This window comes from Argiope bruennichi, chromosome 10, assembly GCF_947563725.1.
Source record: "Argiope bruennichi chromosome 10, qqArgBrue1.1, whole genome shotgun sequence".
Lineage (NCBI taxonomy): Eukaryota > Metazoa > Arthropoda > Arachnida > Araneae > Araneidae > Argiope > Argiope bruennichi.
The window spans coordinates 98,358,595-98,381,018 of record NC_079160.1 but is presented as its reverse complement, the minus strand read 5'-3'; the positions used below and the strand labels follow the sequence as shown (position 1 = coordinate 98,381,018).

The 22,424-nt window shown below is 30.4% G+C and overlaps 1 protein-coding gene across 1 annotated transcript in view; it reads left to right on the top strand.

Annotated features, from left to right (window-relative positions):
- Nucleotides 1-21,584, top strand: part of LOC129987408 (peroxidase-like) — a 48,484-nt gene extending 26,900 nt beyond the window's left edge. Inside the window, exons 6-14 of the mRNA XM_056095384.1 lie at nt 514-660; nt 1,813-1,917; nt 3,853-3,954; nt 6,007-6,142; nt 10,049-10,405; nt 12,306-12,500; nt 15,745-15,914; nt 19,901-20,003; nt 21,346-21,584. Of these exons, the coding sequence (XP_055951359.1) occupies nt 514-660; nt 1,813-1,917; nt 3,853-3,954; nt 6,007-6,142; nt 10,049-10,405; nt 12,306-12,500; nt 15,745-15,914; nt 19,901-20,003; nt 21,346-21,412 (1,382 nt within the window). The 3' untranslated portion in view covers nt 21,413-21,584. The remainder of the gene's footprint in view (nt 1-513; nt 661-1,812; nt 1,918-3,852; nt 3,955-6,006; nt 6,143-10,048; nt 10,406-12,305; nt 12,501-15,744; nt 15,915-19,900; nt 20,004-21,345) is intronic.
- The last annotated feature ends 840 nt before the right edge of the window (nt 21,585-22,424 follow it).

The window sequence follows — 22,424 nt, the reverse complement described above, 5'->3', positions numbered from 1 at the left end:
TGTTGAGTACATCACTCATGACTATAGCTAGGTTATGTGGGGTAAAAGTATCCAAATCAAAGTAAAATTATGACTCTTTTTAAAATTTACTCGGTAACGACGGCGTATGTTTTGTTGAAATATAATCTTTATGAAAGAAAACCGTGAAAGACCAAATGGAATTATAGTCACCACCTATAATCTATGGATTTCTGTGAATTTCTTAAAAATCATTTACCATTTTGTTTCAAAATTAGATATTGTAATGTGTATGACATCATTATTTTGAGAAATTTTATTTAAATTATGTTTTCAGCTTCCTTAACACTGATTATCTCTAATCATTTTATTATAGCGAAATTATAGAAATGAAAACATAGGTTTTTTTTTCTTATTTTAGTACAGAGTGTAGATGCTTGCATTAGCTTTTATGGTCTTGCCTTTAACTGATTGAATACCATATTTTACCATTATATAAAAATATTTCGAGCTCTTCTTTACAATTGTTTTATAGTGATGTTTTTATTTTTATAGTGGATACAGACTGCTGTTCTTCAGAATCTTATAAATATCCGTATTGCGCAGCCATCTCAGTAAGGCCTAACGATCCATTCTTTGCTCAATATAACCAAACCTGTTTGTTTATGCACAGGACTGAAGTATGTGTAGACTGCAGTGCCTGTAAGTTTCTTCCTTTACTCTACTGGATTTAATTAAGTGAACAACATAAAACATTCATAAATATCATTTTGAAAGAAAATTCAATGAGAAAGACTTCATAATTACTTTAGTACTCCTAGAGGTTCAATGTTAATCTCGTAATTAGTTTACACTTTTTAATTAATAAGTTGGAGTTATTGTTGATTAAAAAAATAATCAGTGACTTTTATATCGTCATCATCTATAGTACCTACTCCAATCAACCGAAAGACTAAAAAAGTAAAACATATAATATGACTTTTCTTTTCACCGACTTGTTTAGGAATATAGAAATAATAATCAAATAATCAGAAATTCCATAAATTCAAATAAGAACACATTTATTAGTTCCCTAAAAATGGGAAAAATGCTTTTAGTTTAATTATTTTCAACTTCTTATAATTTGTTAGAATCCAGCGTTGTAAATATTATGAAGCTCAAAATTTTGTTTTTCCCAACTTCACTACTAAGTGGTGCCCCGTTTATATTATTAAAATTTAAAGTTTAATTGATAATTAAGAATTTAAAATATTAAAGTAATATATTAAATTCTTAATATATTATCATCTAGAATACGAAGATCTGCAAAATTTCGAGACTCCAGTTCGAGAAGATCCATCATAAATGCATGCGTTCCACATGTAGAGAAGGAACATCTGTAATGCCATTAAGAATAGAACCATCGTGTGGTGTAAATTGTGACGTACTGAGAGACGAGCTATTTAATTTGTACCAAAATCCTCAAAAGTTAAAAGTTTGTTAAAATTTAATTAATATTTTAAATGTTTGTGACCCACGGGGACCTGCACCTAGTAATTGAGGACGAGAAGCTTCCAGCATGGTGGTTGGTTCTCGCCTCAATTGTGGGTGCACGAATAGGTACGAGTCTAATTCCTCCCGTCAATGACGCGACGTACTTCCTTAGGGAAGAGTTGTGGCCGGACTCAACTACAGTTCCCGCCAGAGTTGCTATTGCTGGTGTCCGGTCATTCAAGTTTTTCCGTATACTTTCGGGCGCGTCGGAGTAGTCAGTCTACGATTTCAAATGTTTGCTTTCAGAAAAACTTTGCTGTGTTTAACTCTTTTTTGTAAGATTTATAAAATACTTGAACTTAAAACATATTTTTTCATTAGTTAGTAATGAACAGGTTAATGCTGCAACATCTCCGTTGGATGCTTCTATTGTATATGGTTCTGGTGATAGAAAAGCTATGAAAATACGTACTTATGATGGTACAGGTAATGTTTTACCCTTTGTAATATTTTATCTGAAAGAAAAATGTATTAGAATTTTAAGAATAAAGTACATATAAAAATATCATGAATATAATACTTATATCCTTTGAATGCGTACCTGTATGCATGATTTTTGAAAAATATTATAACGTTATGCCTGCAATTGTAGTCACTAAGTTACATATCACATTTTATATATTTAACGCTAAAATGCATGACTCTTTTTTTTAATAAAAAAATACATGTGCTTTGAATAGCTGCATATAATTGAGGAAAATTATTTTAAAAAAATGTTAGTTTATTTGTTTCTGGTGAAATTTTAACAAAAAAATTAAAATATATCAATTGGTTACTTTATAAAGTAAACGACAGTTACTTTATGAAGTAAACAAATTTTAACAAAAAAATAAAATATATCAATTGGTTACTTTATGAAGTAAACAAATTTTAACAAAAAAATTAAAATATATCAATTGGTTACTTTATGAAGTAAACAAATTTTAACAAAAAAATTAAAATATATCAATTGGTTACTTTATGAAGTAAACAAATTTTAACAAAAAAATTAAAATATATATATTGGTTACTTTATGAAGTTAACAAATTTTAACAAAAAAATTAAAATATATCAATTGGTTACTTTATGAAATAAACGACAGCTAAATTTGCTACTACATATCGTCCTCAGCCTTTTCATTATACTGATATCAAGAGTGCACTACGTAAATGGATGCTGAAGACTTGTCAAAATGACTGGAATCAAGAAGTGAATAATAAACTCCACGAAGTAAAACCCCATATTACTACATGGACTTCATCTTTCAACAGGAAATTTGGCGTAATTTTAACTCGACTGCGCATCGGCCATTCACGTATCACACACAGACACTTATTATTTGGTGAATCTCCTACCTGTGTGCGGTTCATGCAATGTTCCACTGATTATACGCCATATTTTAATTCAGTGTTCTGATTTTTACAGAGACCGTATCAACTTTTTTAACTCCTCTGATGTTTACTTGTCTTTCCTTATAGGAGAAAGACCTCACACAAATTTATTCTCGTTCTTGAAGAAAATAGAATTTTTAGTGAAATTTAAATTTACTATTATACTTTTACCTACTGTTTTATCAGTTTTTAAGATGAATTTTATGGAACTAAATAGAAACTCGATAAGTGAGCTTTGTTTTCGGTGTATCATATCCTAGAAAAGGATCTTGCGCCAGAAGAGTATCACATCCAGTCCAATCCAATGAAGTGAACAATATCCAAGTGCACAAATCGTATTATAACAATCCTGCAATAAAAATAAAAGTCTCGTTTTACCAATATAATTTTTTAAATGGAAATAAAGTATTTTCATAGTATTTTTAACGGTAGAACTGCACATACAACAGTCATCTTGGTATTTTTCTAAGTTTTCGGTTGAAATCTAATTCTAGTTCTGTTCTTGTAACGGCATTTTCTGCAAATTTTTATCAAAACGTATTTCAAAACACTCGTTGTTTCTTTTTGAAATAGTCATATGAAGCTTATAAACAGAAATAAAAACGTGTAACCAAATGGCTACATGTTTCATTGTTGGGTTAAGTTACTGTGTTTTCAAGTTATCGCCTTTGTATGCTTGTAAAAGTTTAGAAAGTTAACCCCTTGACAAATCTGGTCCCAAACTTAGCTACAATTTAAATATTAAATATGCATGCCACATTTTATCAATTTTTCTCTCTTTCTTGTACAAATCATCTTTTTGTTGATCTTATTAATTGAATCGAATTAAGGTGTGTGTTTTTTTACGTTCCGTCGGTATAAATTTCAATGGAAATGCTATTAATTAAAATTTAACTAAATATTATGATTGATGTTTTTAAAAATTTATTATTCAGTGTATTCCATCTTTAGATATCTTTATTATTTTTATTCAGTTAATTTTATTTTCAGGTAAATTGCTTTCAAATCAAACTGAAAATGGGGAAATCCTGCCTACTGACCATCATGCTGCTAAACTGTTTTGCCCTCGTCAGAAAAATTGCTTTTTAACTGGTGAGTTAAAGTTGAAATTTAAGTTTATATGCTTCCAAGAAAAAATATTAAATTAAGGAGACGGTTTAAAAGACAGAGGCATGAATTTACTGCAATGTTTACAATGTATTCAACTTTAAATGCAGAAAAATGCTGATATAAAAATAAAATTATTCTATTTAGCTTATGCACATATGACGTATTTTTTTTCTGATTAATAAGTGGAATGTGTGAAATAAACTGATGACTTCATAGTTACGCGAAAAAGTAATGTCTTCTCATATAACTTATCTTACGTTTCATCATCTATTTTATCTTTCTAAAAGATATTATACATCTATATCTATCCATTTATGCGTTATTGTCATTGTATTAAATAAATGATAAATCATTTGCAGACGACTTTATAAAATTGAAATATTTTATACATTTTATTAACTGTGTTTTATGTTCAAAATAGCAGACGATTTTGAAAAGTTTAAGCATTTTATATATTTTGCTATTTTCGTTTTTAGATAAATTTAAAATAACGGATGATTTCAGTTATTTTTTTAGCTTCTCTCTCTCTACATATAAAACATTATTATTTTAGTTCTTGTAAAATTTTATTTTTTAAAAATTGCAAGTAAAATGTAGATGTTATCAAAGTATAGATTAGAGAACGAAAAATAAAGATTAAAAAATTTTTAAAATGTAGAATTTTTGCGTAATCGATTTAACTATTGATGAACATCGAATTTCAAAAGTATTTAATATTGAATACACTTAATAATTGCTTTTGAAGAAAGATAAGTGATTTTATTTATTTTATATTATCGAATAGAGGTTTCAATGGCAAGAATGTTGAATGGTTGAGATAGAATAAATTTCATTTGAAGTTCTATTATGTTGAGCTGAACAATTTTTTATTAGAAGCTGATAAGATTTGAGTCAGAGTGCGTGCTTTTTTCGTCAAGAACACTGAATTTTTGCAAAACGTTTAAAATTAATTAAATAAATTAAATTTAAATAATTAAAAATGTAATTAAAATTTGGAAAATTTCTTTCTCAGGAGTAGTTTTTATTCAAGGAATAACTTTTTGCCAAATATTATTATTCTAGATCCAACATACATTTATAATTCTGGTTATAAAGGTATTTTGGATGATTTTTTCCATAATGACTCATCTATTTTATTATATATGCAATAATAAGCTACCAAGTTATTTAATAAAATCTCGAATATTTTAATTTATTTTCAAATAAAAATGCAATTAAAATTAAAAAAAATTTTTCTTTATGAACGCCTGTTAATCTAAGAAATAACTGTTTCGCTTATAAGAAATCTGATATATTTAGATTCAATATTCTGGTCTTTAGAGCAATTCGGGAAATGTTTCATAAGGAAATGTATTGCACTATACACTCAATAATATGTTTTGAAATTGCGAAGGAAAAGTGCGAACATTTCAATTTATTATCATTTAAAAATCTATTTAAGATATGTGATTACGTTAAAAAATTTGAACAAAAAATTATTAAAGTTTAATGCATGAAGTTTCTGGTAAGAAAATTCTAGCATATTCTATATTTGAAACAACAGCATCCAAAGATGTAAGATAGCATTAAAACTATGTGAATGCAAATATAGAAATCAGTGTAACTTTCCAAAAATGGACTCAGAATCAAAATTTTCCGGTTTTATTAAAAAAAGCCTGTTTAAGCATTAAGAGCATTAAAAATGAAATGCATAATTTCGCAAAAAAATATTGACTTTTCCACGAAGTTACCTACTTTAAAATATAGAAAAAGCTTTTCTTAGCAAGTTTCTATTAACCAAGAAGTAAGTACCTGCTTTTTAAAAACTCTGATACCTGAATATTCTATATTCTGTAATTAAGAGCGTTTTGGACGAATATTGTGTCATGCGTTCGTCACTCAGGGGAGACTTAACAGTTTTCAGAAGTAATCAATCTATCAATAATGCCATTTAGAAAATAAATGATATCAACAATTTAAACACACAAAGTGTTAAGATTTTGATGAATATGTCTTAAATAAACATGATGAAAAACATTTTCTTTTCTTTTGTAGGAGATAAACGTGTGAATCAACATGCCTTCCTTTCTTCCATGGAGACACTTTTCATGCGCGATCATAACAGGGTAGCAACAAAACTGAAGAAGCTAAATCCACATTGGGAAGAAGAAAGATTGTATCAGGAAGCCAGGTTTGAAATTTAATTTTGAAGTTTGCTGTAAAGGCTTAAATCTGAAAGATGGAACTACAAGGAAAAAACAGCTGGAGTAGTTTTCCCGAAACTTTCTCGCTTACTCTTTAACGAACGTGTCATGTCAGAGAGCGGCTTGCTTGGAGTATAATAGTTACGAAATATGAATCTTTGGCGTCAATTTAACATTTTTACTTAATCTATAGTGTCATTCTCGGCAAGCCTCTTTTTGGCGATTGATCGTTACATGCGGTTAGTAGTATCCGAAAATCGAATTTGTGTTTTAGACACGTTTTGATCATTCGGCTGAAACTAAAATTTATCAAAAAGCTACTCATGTACTTATACTTTGATATACTTGTCACTTTGATATATTTAAGCCATTATTTTGAGTTATCGCGCCGTTTACATGTTTCTGAAAGTACAAACCGACAGATGGCCAAGCTATTGTAGGATTTGGCTTAAACTTTGAAAATTGTCTAAACTATAGATGTTAATTCTGTGTACCGAATTTCATCTGTCTAGCTCTCTTCATTTTGTAATTATCGTGTTAACTTACATTCGAACAGACGGATTTCCTTTGAACAGATTTTACTCAAAATTTGCTAGAAATCTGGAAATTTGGGGTAAAGACCGTATACCAAATTTCAAACGTTTAGCCCAAAGCGTTTTTTAGTTATCTTTGTCACAGACAAGTGGACGTTTTCCAAACATGCGTTTTTCGATCTCAGGGAGGTCTAAAGGTGGAGATTCTCCAAAATCTGGTGTTCGAATTTTTTGGCGATTACGTTACTTTCTCTAAACTACGTACACTAGAAAGTAAAAGTTATGCTACGTTGACTATAAAATTAAACTATGAAGAAAGTGATTCAACCATCTGGTCTGAAGCATTATAACATGATGATGTTTTACAATGATTCGCCTGTGGTTTTTTTTCTTCTGGCTTGATGCAATCAGTCTTGATTAGGGGACTAATTTTGTTTGAGAAAATCAGGGTTTGTTTTAGCTAAATCAACTGTACTCATTCTATATTTAGCCTAATCATTATCAGCTGTCTCTTCAAAACTTTCACATATACTTTGTAATAAAAGTTTTTGTGCATTATTAACCGCATGCCATTTGGCGAACAATAGTTACAAAAGAACCTAATAGCAATCTCTGATTATTAATTTCCGGAAAGAGTTATTACACAAATACCAAAAAAACTATATACATATATATGAGTAGTCTTTTTCTGATCGAGTAAAACCAAAATTTGAAATATAATTAGTCTTTATAGTTAAGGTTATTATATAATTAAAATCCTTGCATTTTTGAGTTATTACATTTAAATGCTTGCGAGCCGGCCTCCTGGCATAGGGGTAGCGCGTCTTCCCTTTGTCTGGACGTTCCGGGTTCGGGCATGGTTCTTCTGTTTTCTATCTGTGAGGTGTGTGAATGTGTCCCCCTGTAAAAAGGGGTTATGCAAGTTAATGTGGCGCATGAAGTAGTTAAGTCGTACTCTTGGCCCTACTGAAAAAACAAGAGACGCGCACTCGGTTTAAATCGCTGACAAATAACTGTCAGAGGGATTGTAAAGTGCCATAAGTCACGACAACAACAACATGCTTGTGAGAGCACAGACCGACATATGGTCAAATCTTTAACAGACGTAATTCAAGATTCGATAAAAATTTAGGCTTTAGATATTGAAATTCTATACCAAATTTAATTTACTTCAGTTGTTACGCTTTTGAATTCCATTTATATGCCTACAAATGTTTAAACCGACAGATTATCAGTTGGACAGATGGCGAATTTGGTTCTAAATTTGTATCTTCTTTTTCCTTCCGCTTTATGGTTAATAGGGATTTTTTTTTTATTTTCATACAGTTTTTCTTTAATTTAAATAAATTTAAAGTATCTACTTACAAAAAAAAAATTTAAACGTTACCTAAAATTACAATTTATTTGATTTTAATTTTGATTTTTTGAATTGTTAAAGAAAACTTTTATTTATTATTAACACTTGGAAATTCGTTTAATGTGATTATTAAAAAAAACCCTGATTTAAATTGTATTTAAAATTAGTTTTAGACATTTTTCAAATTAGAAAAGTGTTGCTGGGGCACAAAATTTGTATTGTTATACACTGATTTTGTTATTGATTTTAAAATAACTTATTACGTGATACATATATGATGTTGTGCAGTGATGTCTTAACATAGATGCCATTAGGAGAGGGATGTTAACATTTTGAGTAACTAATTGAAAGAGAAAATAAAATTTTGAAAAGTTATTAGCGTATACTCTGAAGTAATCATGTGATAAATTTTGTAGCTTTGAGTCAAACAGTCCATCCTATCGAGAGGTCATTAACTTCACAAATTTATTTATTTATTCATTTGAATTAAGTAATATAAAGGATTATTATGGAACTGTTTTAATGTGTTTTAGCATATTTGCACTACAATTTGAAAAAAAAAACTAGAAAAGAAAACAGAAACATCTATTTATACTTTTAAACATTTAGTGATTGATAATGTCTCACAAACTTTATATTAATTTTGCAAAGAAGTTAATGAAGTTTTACATCTACTAATATTTATATAATACATATATATGCAGATAAATACATATTTACATATTTCTTGCAAATGCAGAGTAGCAAAAAGAATTCGAACATTTAGAACTTCATTAAACCTCGTTTAAAGAAATATGCCAACACTCTATTAATGCTTTTAAACCTGTCTTGTTATTATTAAACACGTATTTAAATAAATAATATGAAAATTAATATTAAGAAACGTTTTTAAGGATGTTATAAATAAACTATTTATGCAGAATTTTATGTTTATTTTTATGCTTGAGAATTCATGGGGCTGTAGACTGCATCACCTAGGCAAGAATTCAGAAAGCGCCCATTGCATTGTATAAAACACTCTTTGTTGTTTATATGTCTTATTCACATATTTATTAAATTTCTTTTCCATCCTGTGATTTTCTTGCTGAATTTTTGGTATATTTTGTTTAAATAACTTTCTTTAAATAATCCAATAGAGGGACCTTAAAGTCCAATTACTCATAACAGTCTTAAAGGAAAAAAACCCAATCTTCTGTGTAAGATGCTGTATTTACCACTTCCATACACTTCCGAGCTTCAGCTGTAACATAAATAATTGCGTATCCAATAGATCTATATCTGCCTCATCTTTCTAACTGCAAAAGGACAATATGCTACGAGGTTCTGTATGACATTTTGTGGAGCATTATTGATGTAATACAGGGGAAAGCTTGTTGCACAGTACCTTTCGATTCATTCATTGTACCGTAATATTCTTATATCAAAGTACCTTTTAAGAACAGTAGAATTACCCAAGAGAGGCAAATCAGGCATGAGGATGAGAAGCTTCCGGAATGAAGGTTGGTTTCCATTGCCCTGGTTGGCACAAAAATGGTGCGAGTGTCTACTCGGTACCGAAGACGTGACATGCCTCCTGTGGGAGATGCTGCACTGTAGCCGGTGATGACCCTTAGACCTCATGCTTGGTTCCCTCTAATGCTGTTGCGACAGTGCAATTATTTAGAATTTTCCATGTGCCTTCTGGCGGTACGGAGTAGTCAGATATGATTAAGAACACTATAAAGCTAACTTTAATTATGTTATGCTAGCTATACTCCCTAAATTGTCACATAGAAAGTGTTAGCGAATTATTCTTTGCCCATAATAAATCCATTAGATCAACAATGGGTTATACCAAGCTGTAGCCCATGATTATTTGATAATGATAAAAGTGACCTCCTTTATTGAAATATTGCCCATTTTCTTTGTAGCAATGGAACTTTTTGATCAACAATGCACTATTGCCACATAATTTCACTAATATTGATTTATAAATATTTATATTTTTTATTTTACTTTTGCAGAAGAATAGTCATTGCAAATCTGCAGTGCATCACCTACAAGGAATATTTACCTCAACTGCTTGGTCCATATATTATGAGAAAATTTGATTTGGGTGTGAGAAATACGTCAGATGGAACAGAATACAATCCAAACATTCAAAATGGTGTTAGGAATGAATTCGCAAATGCAGGCTTCCGACTCCATAGCATGATTCCAAAGAATACAGGCTCATTCGGTTTAAAATTCAGACACGCGTACCAAAATCCAGAACTAATTATAAATGGCCATTTGGAGAAAATAACACAAGGAGCCTGTAAGGTGCCATCCGAAAAATATGACCATCATTATGTGATTGATGCCACAGATTACTTGGGCCTGTAAGTTGGTATTTTTTCTAATGATATAGTTGATATAATACATAATATCATTAATAATTTAAATTTTTAATCATTATACTTTTTTTAAAATTTGTCTCATAATGCTAGAGTTAGATTCGAAAATGCAAGGCATTTAGGAAAAATGATTTTGGTAGCATAAATATTTAAATTGAATGCCATGATTTACAATGAAACTTCGTCAAGTAGGCCTGATGTCACTAAATTAGCAATGCCTTTAGTAATTTTTCTGTTTACCGATTTCATTGGGTGATATCTGTATTCAAGGAAATTCGGATTTTTCTCTTTCATACCCTGGTACATGAATAATATATTGTTACAAAAATTTTTCTACAACAAAATACCGTCGATCAATCATAATAACGTAACGCATTTAATTGCTATAGTCCAGCAGCTTGCTTGCTTGCTGTCTAATCCTCTCAAAATCTTTACTTGTCGGCGACTCCGACTCATCTCACACACAACTTCTGACGATCCACACAACTCGTTCACTGCAGCTTCAGAGTGCCCGTCTTTTATAGTTCCCAGAGGCGGGGCTAGAATCTTCAGACCAATCAGGGCGTATCTGAGTGTATCTTGGTTCCTACTGGATGGATAGTGAAACTTCGCGAACTTTCCAGTATGATCCATTTAGTCGCCAAACTCGCCAAATTCGTCGCCAAGTCGCCAGATGGTCGCCAAGCTCTCAGGTCATTGACGCACAGGACAGATCTTACAAAGGGTTTTAACGGTTTTTTTCCAGGATGACACTATTCGTGCCGGGTAGCAAAATTACAAATTTCTAACAATATACAATATACTCACTCTGATTGAGGCTCAACAAGTAATTTATAAGTCATAAAATATAGATATAACTTTTCAGTTAGGAAGTAATTTTCGTGTTGTATAAATATTTTATATTGTTTGAATGAATAAATGTACTGCTAAAAAGTTTAGACTATAAGTTTTTTATACCATTCCCTGATCTTATTTATTATATTTAGTAACATATTCTTAATACCCTAACATTTAAAAAAAAGATAACGGATTCATTCAATTGCAACTGAAATTGATTGAAAAAGATTTGAACTTCCTTATTTTAAGCCAATCAATGATTGCCTTGGTCAAATGCTTTCACGTTTAGAGAAATATGTTATTTTTACAAGAGAACATGGAGTTTCAACCGCAGAACAAAAACTTAATCAAACAACATCATTTGAAACTGCATGTTACCTTACAGATTTGATACTAGAAATGCGAGATAGAATAAGCAATTCAATCCAACAACAATGCGTAAAATAAATTTTTTCAAAGAACTTGCTACTCGAAACTGTACATGTTTTGCGTGGAAAGTGTGTTGCTGTGTTATTGTAAAGAGGTATCCCTTTAATTCAATAGTGCATATTTTATCTGGAACATCAATTTCCTACATTTCATTCACTAGTAAGAAGCAGTCCTTTATTATACACCTTTGTGATTGCGATCAATTTTTTTATTGAAAAAATGCCTTATTTCTGTTAGCTGATCTATTCTTATAGTTTGTGTCATGACTTTATGCTTATGCTCTTCGATACACACATGCAAATATCTGAGATTATTCCTGCTTAGCATAAAATTGTTCGATATTTTCACCATGCTATTTTATGTTCTAAATGTCGCACAGTATCCTGAAGATATCGTTACAAAATTTTTTGCATTTTGTGCTATTAGGGATAGAATCTGGATTGTCCAAAAGGAAGAGATAATATCCAGATTTTCAAATTTGATATAATTCAAATGCAGGAATCAAAAACGTATCTGATCATATCTTGAGGATCCAAGGTCCTCAAATTTATTCTTTCAGCAGATGTTTTGTTACTTTTGTTGCTAGCCTAATATAAAGTTCATCTTTCATCTTCTTTAGGTATGCTGGAGGAGTACAGTTTGGTACTGATCTGGCCTCCATTGATATTCAGCGGGGTAGAGATCATGGTTTGGCACCTTACGTAGTCATGGTGAGATTTTGCTCTGAAGGACGAGTGAACATTAAGACCTTTGATGACCTTGCACCTTTGCTGATGCCACAGAAAAGAGCAGAAATGTTGAAGAAACACTACGAGTAAGCTCTTCTTTTTTATTAGGTTTATTTGGAAAGTAAATATGATATTAATTTTAGAAATGTTATACTAAATAATTTTAATATTAAATGAAATATGAAATAGATATTTTCTATATTGTTTTCAAGATCTTTTAAAGCACTAAACTTACCCAGGCTTTAGGAGAAAATTTGCTGCAGTGATTGAGATATTTTGTTATTTAATTACCAATTGTCCGATTATACCAATGATCGAAGGATTATATCAATTGTCAAAGGATTGAAAAACAGAATTAAAACCTTTTTTTTTTACATTCAGATTGTACTCTACATTTTAAAATTGCATTTTTCATTCATTTGTACTACGCATTTTAAAATATTAGCCCGTACCAACATTTATTTCAATTGATAATTCTATAATTGTTTTGCATATTTCTCAGATATATATAATAGTTGCGTACCATTTGTTTGCAATTCATACACATTATCTGATTTTTTTTCCTTCTAATTTTTTAAAGAAAAATATGGTAAATGATGAGATATATTAAAATATCATACTAAATGTGGAGAAAATGTATGCCTTTATTTTTTAATGCCTTGAAAAACTAAACTATTATTTTATCTTTAGCAAAATTTGGAAAATGTATACATAGTATAAAATGAAGTCTCCTGAAAGCATTTGTATGTAAAACTCGGGAAATACTTAACTGATATTGAAGATATGTTTGGGCATTTATTGGGGAAGTTTTAGTATATTGAATTCAAATCAAAATAAAAAAAGGAGTTTCATAATTGTGATTTTAAATATTTTCCTACTACGACTCGCACATGAGTAAAACAGCAATATCTGTGCTTGCATTTATCCACGCATCTGCGAAAACCTGAAACCGCGCACGCGCATATAGCAAAACTTCTGATATACATATGCGATACATTTCTTTATTTACGTTTGATTCTAAGCAACGATTCAAAACTCATTATGCCAAAAAAAGCAGCCCATATAGTTTACAAAGAAATATTATGAAGAAAGCTGAATTTTATTTTCATATCAGAATATACACAATTGATAAACAAGTGTAGTGTGGAATAGTGGGTGCAATGACTTATTTGCATATTTTTAAATTTTAAAAGAGCTTTTCTATTGTATATTTTTAGTGAATTGTTTTGTCTATGAACATATCTTATTCTAACCTTTTTAACAGTCTAAATTTTTCTGAATGTGGGCTAAGAAAAACTGTTTTGTAGTTATTTTTGATGATTTTTAAATACATTTTTATGTTTGTTTGCTGCTGCGTAACATGCCCATGAGATATGAAATGGAGATTAGACTTAAGTTTAAAGTTAATTTTTCCTATTGGATGTTATGCCACGGTCAACTCTGTGCGGGTACTGCTAGTTAATTAAATAATTGAGATAACGAGTGTTATTTGTTACATTTCTTAATACGATTTAGTAGAAAGGTTTATCTTTAATTGATAATGAATACCCATCATGGAATTGTGACGGCAGGCTCTCTTAAAAAAATTTGTTGCATTTCATATACATGACGCTGATATCGAAGATTTAAAATACATTTTATATCTGGAAATAAGTAATTTTCTTGGATAGCCATGGAACCGAAAATATTCTGTATCGTATAATATTTGTCTTTTCATCACAAACATTTCTATTTGTTCATTTACGATTTTGAATTGACTTCAACACAAAAACAACATGAGTTTTGAACACTACAAGCCACTAAGTCGGATGTTTTTAAATAAATTTCTGAATCACCTCTATGTACAATAAGCAATAAATGATCGAATGTTGTAGTAAAACATCGAAACCGCAGGATCGACTGTTTATAATCTCATCTTATTTTAGATTGCAGAGTAAAATTTAAGAATAATTTCTAAAAAGTCCAAAATATTGTAACTTCAAAAAAAGTAAGAAATAGTTAAATTATTCCAATTACTTAGTAACAATATATTCCAGAAAATAACGCATTTGAGTTTTCTTGGTAGGGTCGTGATTTTGAGTTTCTGTTTTTACAGAAACGTTGGATATCCCCTTACGTAGATGGTTGTCTAATATCCGTGATGCCAGATAACTTATCATTAAACGTTGTTATTTGGTTCAAAAAATATTGGGAGAAATGCAATTATTTTCAATAGCAACAATGTTTATTATTATGGATCTTATCTTTTTATGTTATTTATTTTTTATAAGTTATGACTGGCGGAATTTTAATTTATCACTTTAAAACAAAGATTTTTTTCTTCTAGATCAGTTGGGGAAATGATAGATCTTGCCTATGCACTACCATTCTATGTTCATTATTAAAACTCTTGTCACATTTAGACAGAGATACAGAACAAAACACCGTCTCATACCCCCCCCCCCCGTATCCTTAAACATTATGGTCACTGAACTGTTTGATGGGCATGTTAAGGGCATTTTATTAAATACCAGAATATTTACAGAAGATAAAACAGAAATAAATATGTACAGAATTTTGAAAGAATGTAATAAATATAATAATATGTTACCGTTTACTACGGTTTTCTACTTTGTAATATTATAGAAAAATTATCTGGTGTAATAATATGCAGAAAGATATTATTTATAAAGGCATACACACATGAGTTCTGTGATTATTGCTCTTGTTAACAAGTGTGATAATTACAGAATTCATGTATATTTTTTATACATAATGTCTTTCTGTATATTATTACTCCAGACAGAATAAATAAATGAAATTGTTTACTGAGTTGTTATAAATGCTCTCTAAGAAAAGTTTAATTCCTAATGTTTTCGAAACGATATTCTTGAATCAGCCTTTATACAAAACAGAGAAAAATCTTACATAAAATCAATATTTCTGATAAAAAAAGGGTTAAATATCAGATGTCGAGATGAAAAATAGTGCTCGTATTATACCTCGAAAATGTTGTTCAAAATTTCAAATGCAGGGGCAATATCGTAACAATGTTATTCGGCATTTTGTGCCGTTTGAGGTAAGTTCTAATTCGTGATTTATAATAAAATCTTTAAACCACAAAATCTTGTTTAAAGATGTAACATGATTTTGTTCTTAAATATACATAAGTATACAAATATAAGCTTGCAAAGGAAAATATTTTTTGTTGTGAAGTTTAAAGTACACAAATATGTTTTTAATAACAAAGAGATTAACACTATTGTATTCACTGTATGACTTCTTTCTAAAAATCAGGATTTAAATGACTATTTATGATACTTACTTTTCTATTTTTTTTTAATGTCGCAGGTCGGTAGAAGATGTAGACTTATACGTAGGAATGATGTTGGAAAACAGATTTCCGGGATCTGAAGTCGGCCCAACAGCTGCCTGTCTCATCTCCAAGCAGTTCTATTTCACCAAGTTTGGAGATCGATTTTATTTCGAGCATGAAGGAGAAGTGCCTTCTTTCTCTGAAGGTAATTTGTATTTACAAATTCTTAAACATTGAGAATTTCTATTTTATATACAAAACGTTTCATTTTGAAATTTTGTATTCTTTGTGAGCTTTTAAAAGAACGAAGTCATTCTGTATGAAACGAATAGATGCATTTGGAACCAACTACTTCACCAAGAAAAGGAATCGCATTTAATTTTGATTAGGTCTCGAATTCGTAATTTGATATTCATGAAGTTGTTAAATTGATTTTTCTTGATGGTTTTTGTGCTTCGAATTGAGATAAAAATACGTATTGAACTCATAGTCCAAAGTAAATTTTAATAACCTTATAGGTGCACTTTGTATCAATCCTCTTCCTGATGGAGGCAATAAAAATAATTCCACAATGAGAAGAATGAATGACATTTGCTATCACTGAGGTTAGCTGTTTTAAATTATCAATCGAATCCATGAACAGCTTTATTATCTGCCTGTCTGTTATGCTTATGGGAATACAATGATTGAAAAAAGCAGAGTTACACCACTGAAATTTCATTTGTTGTCTCGACGCCAAAATTATAGAAATGTATCAAATTTTCGATTAAATACAATAAAGGAAATATGTTTCGTTCGCTGTATCTAAGGAAATTTCTCTCTCTGAAGAAATCAGTTTTTCTCTCTCTCTTAGAGGAAATATGTTTTTTCTCTCTCTCTCAAACGAACTCTGTTTTTTTTTCTTCTGTCGATCTCTCTTTAAAAGGAAATCTATTTTTCTCTCTCTCTCAAAGGAAATCTGTTTCTCTCTCTCTCTCTCTCTTATATAACTGAAGACGCTAACTCATAGTTGCAATAGTATAAATGAATAAACTTTGTCACAGGACACTTACTACCCTAAAGAAGATCTATATCAAATTGAAGATCTAAGTCCATGGGCAGGTTTACTATCCATCTATAAATTCGCACTCATGTGAATGCAATGAATCAAATTGAAAAGAACTAAATTATTGAAATTTGATTTGTTGTTTTGTCGCCAAAATCGTAGAAGTGTATCAATTTTTCTATTAAATACAATAAAGGAACTATGTTTCGTTCGCTGTCTCTAATGAAATCTCGCTCTTGGAGGAAATATGCTTCTCACTCTCTCTTTTTATTGATATGAAGATGGTCACTCAAAGACGCAATAGTACAAGTGAATATAAGTTAGCACATGACTTATCACTTCAATAAAGATTTGTATCAATTTGGGAATTGAAATTCATCAACCGATTTACGGTCTAACAGTCCATTCGTGTTTATATAAATGCAATGAATGAAAATGAAAAGAACTAAATTATTGAAATTTGATTTGTTGTCTTGAGACCAAAATTGTAGAAATGTATAAATATTTTTGATTAAATGCTTCAAAAGAAATCTGTTTCTCTCTCTGTCTCTCGCAAAGGAAAATTGTTTTTCCCTTTCCTTCTGAAAGAAAATTGGTTTCTCTCTCTCTCTCTCTCTTTCTTTCTATAAAAGGAAATCTGTTTATCTCTTTCTATCTTTAAAATGAAATATGCTTCTCACTCTCTCTTTTTATTGATATGAAGATGGTCACTCAAAGTAGTACTAATACTAGTACTACTTTGTACTAGTAGCAATAGTACAAGTGAGTATAAGTTGGCACATGACTTAGCACTTTAATGAAGATTTGTATCAATTTGGGAATTGAAATTCATCAACCAGTTTACCGCCTTTCAGTCCATTCTTGTTTATATAAATGCAATGAATGAAAATGAAAAGAACTAAATTATTGAAATTTGATTTGTTGTCTTGAGGCCAAAATTGTAGAAATGTATAAATATTTTTGATTAAATGCTTCAAAAGAAATCTGTTTCTCTCTCTGTCTCTCGCAAAGGAAAATTGTGTTTCCCTTTCCTTCTGAAAGAAAATTGGTTTCTCTCTCTCTCTCTCTTTCTTTCTATAAAAGGAAATCTGTTTATCTCTTTCTATCTTTAAAAGGAAATATGCTTCTCACTCTCTCTTTTTATTGATATGAAGATGGTCACTCAAAGTAGTACTAATACTAGTACTACTTTGTACTAGTAGCAATAGTACAAGTGAGTATAAGTTGGCACATGACTTAGCACTTTAATGAAGATTTGTATCAATTTGGGAATTGAAATTCATCAACCAGTTTACCGCCTTTCAGTCCATTCTTGTTTATATAAATGCAATGAATGAAAATGAAAAGAACTAAATTATTGAAATTTGATTTGTTGTCTTGACGCCAAAATTGCAAAAATGTATCAAATTTTTGGCAAAATCCGTCAAAGGAAATCTGTTTCTGTATCTCTTCATTTTTATATTGACATGAAGATGATAAGTCAAAGGCGCTATAGAATGGATGAAAAATTTGACACATGATGACACATGATCGAATTTGATGAAAAATTTGACAAATTTATTACAATAAAGACAAGCATTAAATTCGAGAGGACGATCAATTTATTTCTGTCTGTTTATTCGTGTTTATGTGAATGCAATTGAAAATGCAGAGCTAATCCATTGAAATTTGAATTTTTGATGCTAAAATTGTAGAAATGTATCTTTGATGAAAACCATCACAGAAAATCAGTTTCCTATCTCTGTCTGATTCATATCAATATGAATATGCTAACTCCTAAGATGAATTGGGCGCAATACAATCAACGAATAAATTTTTCCACATCGCTTATCACCCTAATGAAATTGGGGATCTAACACATCAACAAAGTTTCTTTCTCTTTTTGTGCTTATGTAAATGCAATGATTGAAAAACTCAGCTAGACCATTGAAATTTGATTACTCTATTGACATCAAAATGAAGGAATGAATAAAATTTCAGACAGAATCAATCAATGGAAATCTGTTCTCCTTATCTTCGTTTCTTATCGATATGAAGATGCTAATTCAAATGAATAAAATCTTGCCCATATCTTTGTAGCGGATTGTTATGAGCGCGGATAGAACCTGGGACCTTGTGGTTCGCAGCCGAGTAGCATGACCACAATACAAAAGCAATTGCTCGTGTGGCGTATCTGTTAACTGGCTTATAAGCTTTCACTACATACTCTCCCTCTAGTGTGCCGGAGGTGAGATGAACGAATTGACTGTTGAGTGGTGATGTATTTATTTGCTGTTGATTCTAATGCGCCTGTACTCATTTGAGAAGCACCAAGCGTTATGGCGAGCGTGTGTGATTGAATGGTTGCTGTTGCGCCAAATGAGTCTGACGGTTTTGTGTTGCTGTGTCAAGTGAGTCTGGGACTTTGTTTTGTTGTGGGTAGATGGCGCCACAACAGCTGTACAAAAGATGAAGGTATCACGTCGGGTCACCAATGTAGCGGATTGTTATGAGCGAGGGTAGAAACTGGGAACTTGTGGTTCGCAGCCGAGTAACATGACCACAATACAAAAGCAATTGCCCGTGTAGCGTAGCTGTTAACTGGCTTATAAGCTTTCACTACATCTTATTTTCTTAAAGAGTATCTATATCCAATTGGGGAGGGAAACTATCAACAAGTTTACTCTCTCTATGTCTATTTGTGCTTATTTAAATTCAATGCAGTTTATTTTTTTATGCGAAATCAACTAAATTATTGCAATTGGATTTATGATCTTGATTCAAAATTGCATATCTATACGAAACTTTTGAGCCAATAAATCAAAGGAATAATCTAAAATGCATTCTATATGGTATTCATTATCGTATACATTGCAGGTTTTATATTTCTAGTGCTCTTTATACTATGAAACACTTTGTTTAATATTAATACGAAAACGGAGATGAAAATAAATAAAAGTCATTCTTCCGGACATGAAACCAAAGAATAATTTCAAGGCATTTTGGCTCATATTCTAAGCGACAAATACATAACTACAACATATTTGCTGCTAAAATGCATATAAAAACTAAAAATGATACATTTTGATAACAAAACAAATTTTTGATTTTGTAAAAAAATAATATTCTTTTGACTTTACTTTGTAATGCATATCTTTATTTTTTAGCCCAAAGAAATTCTCTTAAGCAATGCTCCCTGGCTCGATTTTTGTGTGATAATTTAAATATCACCCAAGTGCAGAAGTATCCTATGCTTATTCCTAGCTCAAAGTGAGTAAAACATATTTAAAATATAAAAAGACAAAGTAAAATTCAAGTAAATAAAGGCAAAAATTAATAACCCTCTGGCTGCGTAATTCTTTAAAATCACTATTTAGATGCGATATTTGCAAATAAATTCACGTATTTTTTTAAATAAATTGAACTGATACTTTATATTACACGAAAATATTATGATATAATAAAAATCTGTAATCGTAAAAATAAACACTCTAAACTGCTAAAAACACCGGATGCAACAGAAAATTAACTAATTGTCAACACGTGAAAATCGCGGGATGCGCAGCTGGAGGGTTAAAGCCATTTATCGATTTCATTCTAACTTTTTTCCTTGAAAAAATGCATAAAATGGAAGTAACGTATTTTTTAAATTCTAAATTGAAGCAAATTTAACCACTTGCGTTGGAAGGACGTGCCACACACGCCGAGATGCTTTTCTCACAGAATCGACAACGTCGATCCACACGCGCTAGAAAGCAATTGTCACACAGGTGAAAATGATATCCGTGAACCGCCAACTGAAACTGTTTGCCGGAACACAATTTACAGGTGCACAGTCTTAGATAACAAAAATTAATTAATTTAGAAGATATAATTTTTTTTCCTATTTCGATAAAATATTGGATACTTTGTATGGCTCCGCAACGAGTAACATTACAGTGTTTTGGCACATGCATCTGTGAATTCCTTGCAACCACAAGTGGTTAAATGAATTAATCACAAACGATCCTAAAACAATCACAAGTAGAAACAAGTAAGTTAATCACAAACGATCCTGAAATAATCAAAAGTAAATTACAAGCAAGTTAATCACAAGTAAATCACAAGCGATCCTGAAATAATCACAAATAAATAACTTAAAAAAAACAAAACAAAAAAACATCGTTTTTCTAAATATCGACGCATGCGTAATCTGATAGTCTCGTGATTGTTTCAAACAGATTTAAACTGGTTAATGACTTAAATAAATTAAGACAATTCGTAAGAATTCAGAGAATGAATAATTTAGAAATTAGGCTGTAACTTTAGCTGACAATAAATCGCCAAATGTGACAACCTACTTCATTATTTTTTAATAACCCTAAAAGCGAAAAATGAATGCTTCAAAAGCGATAAATCGCCAATTTGTTGCCTAAGCATTTTGAAGCTTAAAAAACCTCAAACTAAAACAACCACTAATAAAAATAAAACGAAAAATAATAAAAAAATAAAACGAATTCCTTAAATATATTTATTAAATGTTTCTTTTTTGTTGAAAATGCTCAAAAAAAATTCAGAATAAAATTGTGCTATATTAGAACTGTTATTATAAATTCTGTGTTTTCCATTACAGAAATCCTGAAGTACTTTGTAGCGATATTCCCAAAATCAATCTCACACATTGGGGAGAAACTCCGTAGAGTAAAAATAGCAATTGAATTTTGGTTTATTCTTTCTGATTCATTTATTACTATTCTGAAGAAGATGAATGTAATTGTCATGACTTAGCTTCTTTCATTTGTATACTTACTTTATTTTCTTATTTGATTCTGTAATAAAAAAAAATTGCAAATAAAACTTTATTTTTCAATAAAAAAGTTCTATTGAAATTATGCTAATTATTAACTGCTAAATACCTTTTCCTATTTTTTAAATAATCTAAATGCGTATTGATTTATAACCATTTTTATTCTGATTTTTTTTAAAAAGTGGATTAAAATAATAATAAAATTCTAAATTCTTTGGAAACTGTAAAGAGTGTCCCAAAAATTAATGTAAGATTTGAATTTACCGCCATTCGTGGAGTAAAGTATTGGCAAACCTATTAAAACATATCTGACAGCTGATAGTTTAGGATTGGTAAAAATGGAATGTTACACGATAGAACAACGTGTTATCGCAAGATTTGAATTAAATAAATAAAAAAACACAGTTTTTGCTTAAATTACTATATTTTTATTGAATTGTAAAGTATACATGATAGGGTTATGGAATAACACATAGGGAAATTGGCCCCCATGGCATCGCTGGCATATACGTACTGTTTTGTCGAAATTTTCCATGACCATTTCACATAAATGTGACTGATTTTCATTGATACAGCGTCCAATTTCCTCCTTTAATGCAAGCGTGCTTGTGGGCTTGTTGGCAAAGACATTTTCCTTGAAATAATCCCATAAAAATATATACAATGGTGTTAAATCACACGATCTAAGGGGCCTATTCTCAAACTTTCGAACTGTGGCGCCAAACTTTCATTATTTTTGAAATATTGTTCGGCAATGAAAAATACATTATTCTATCTTGTAATGTTCCATTTTTATTAAACTTAAACTATCAGCTGTCAAACAGTTTTTTTAATAGGGTTGGCAACACTACATGTTTGAACTACGTTAGATAATGTACGCATCCGTAATAAAAAGTGATGCTCAG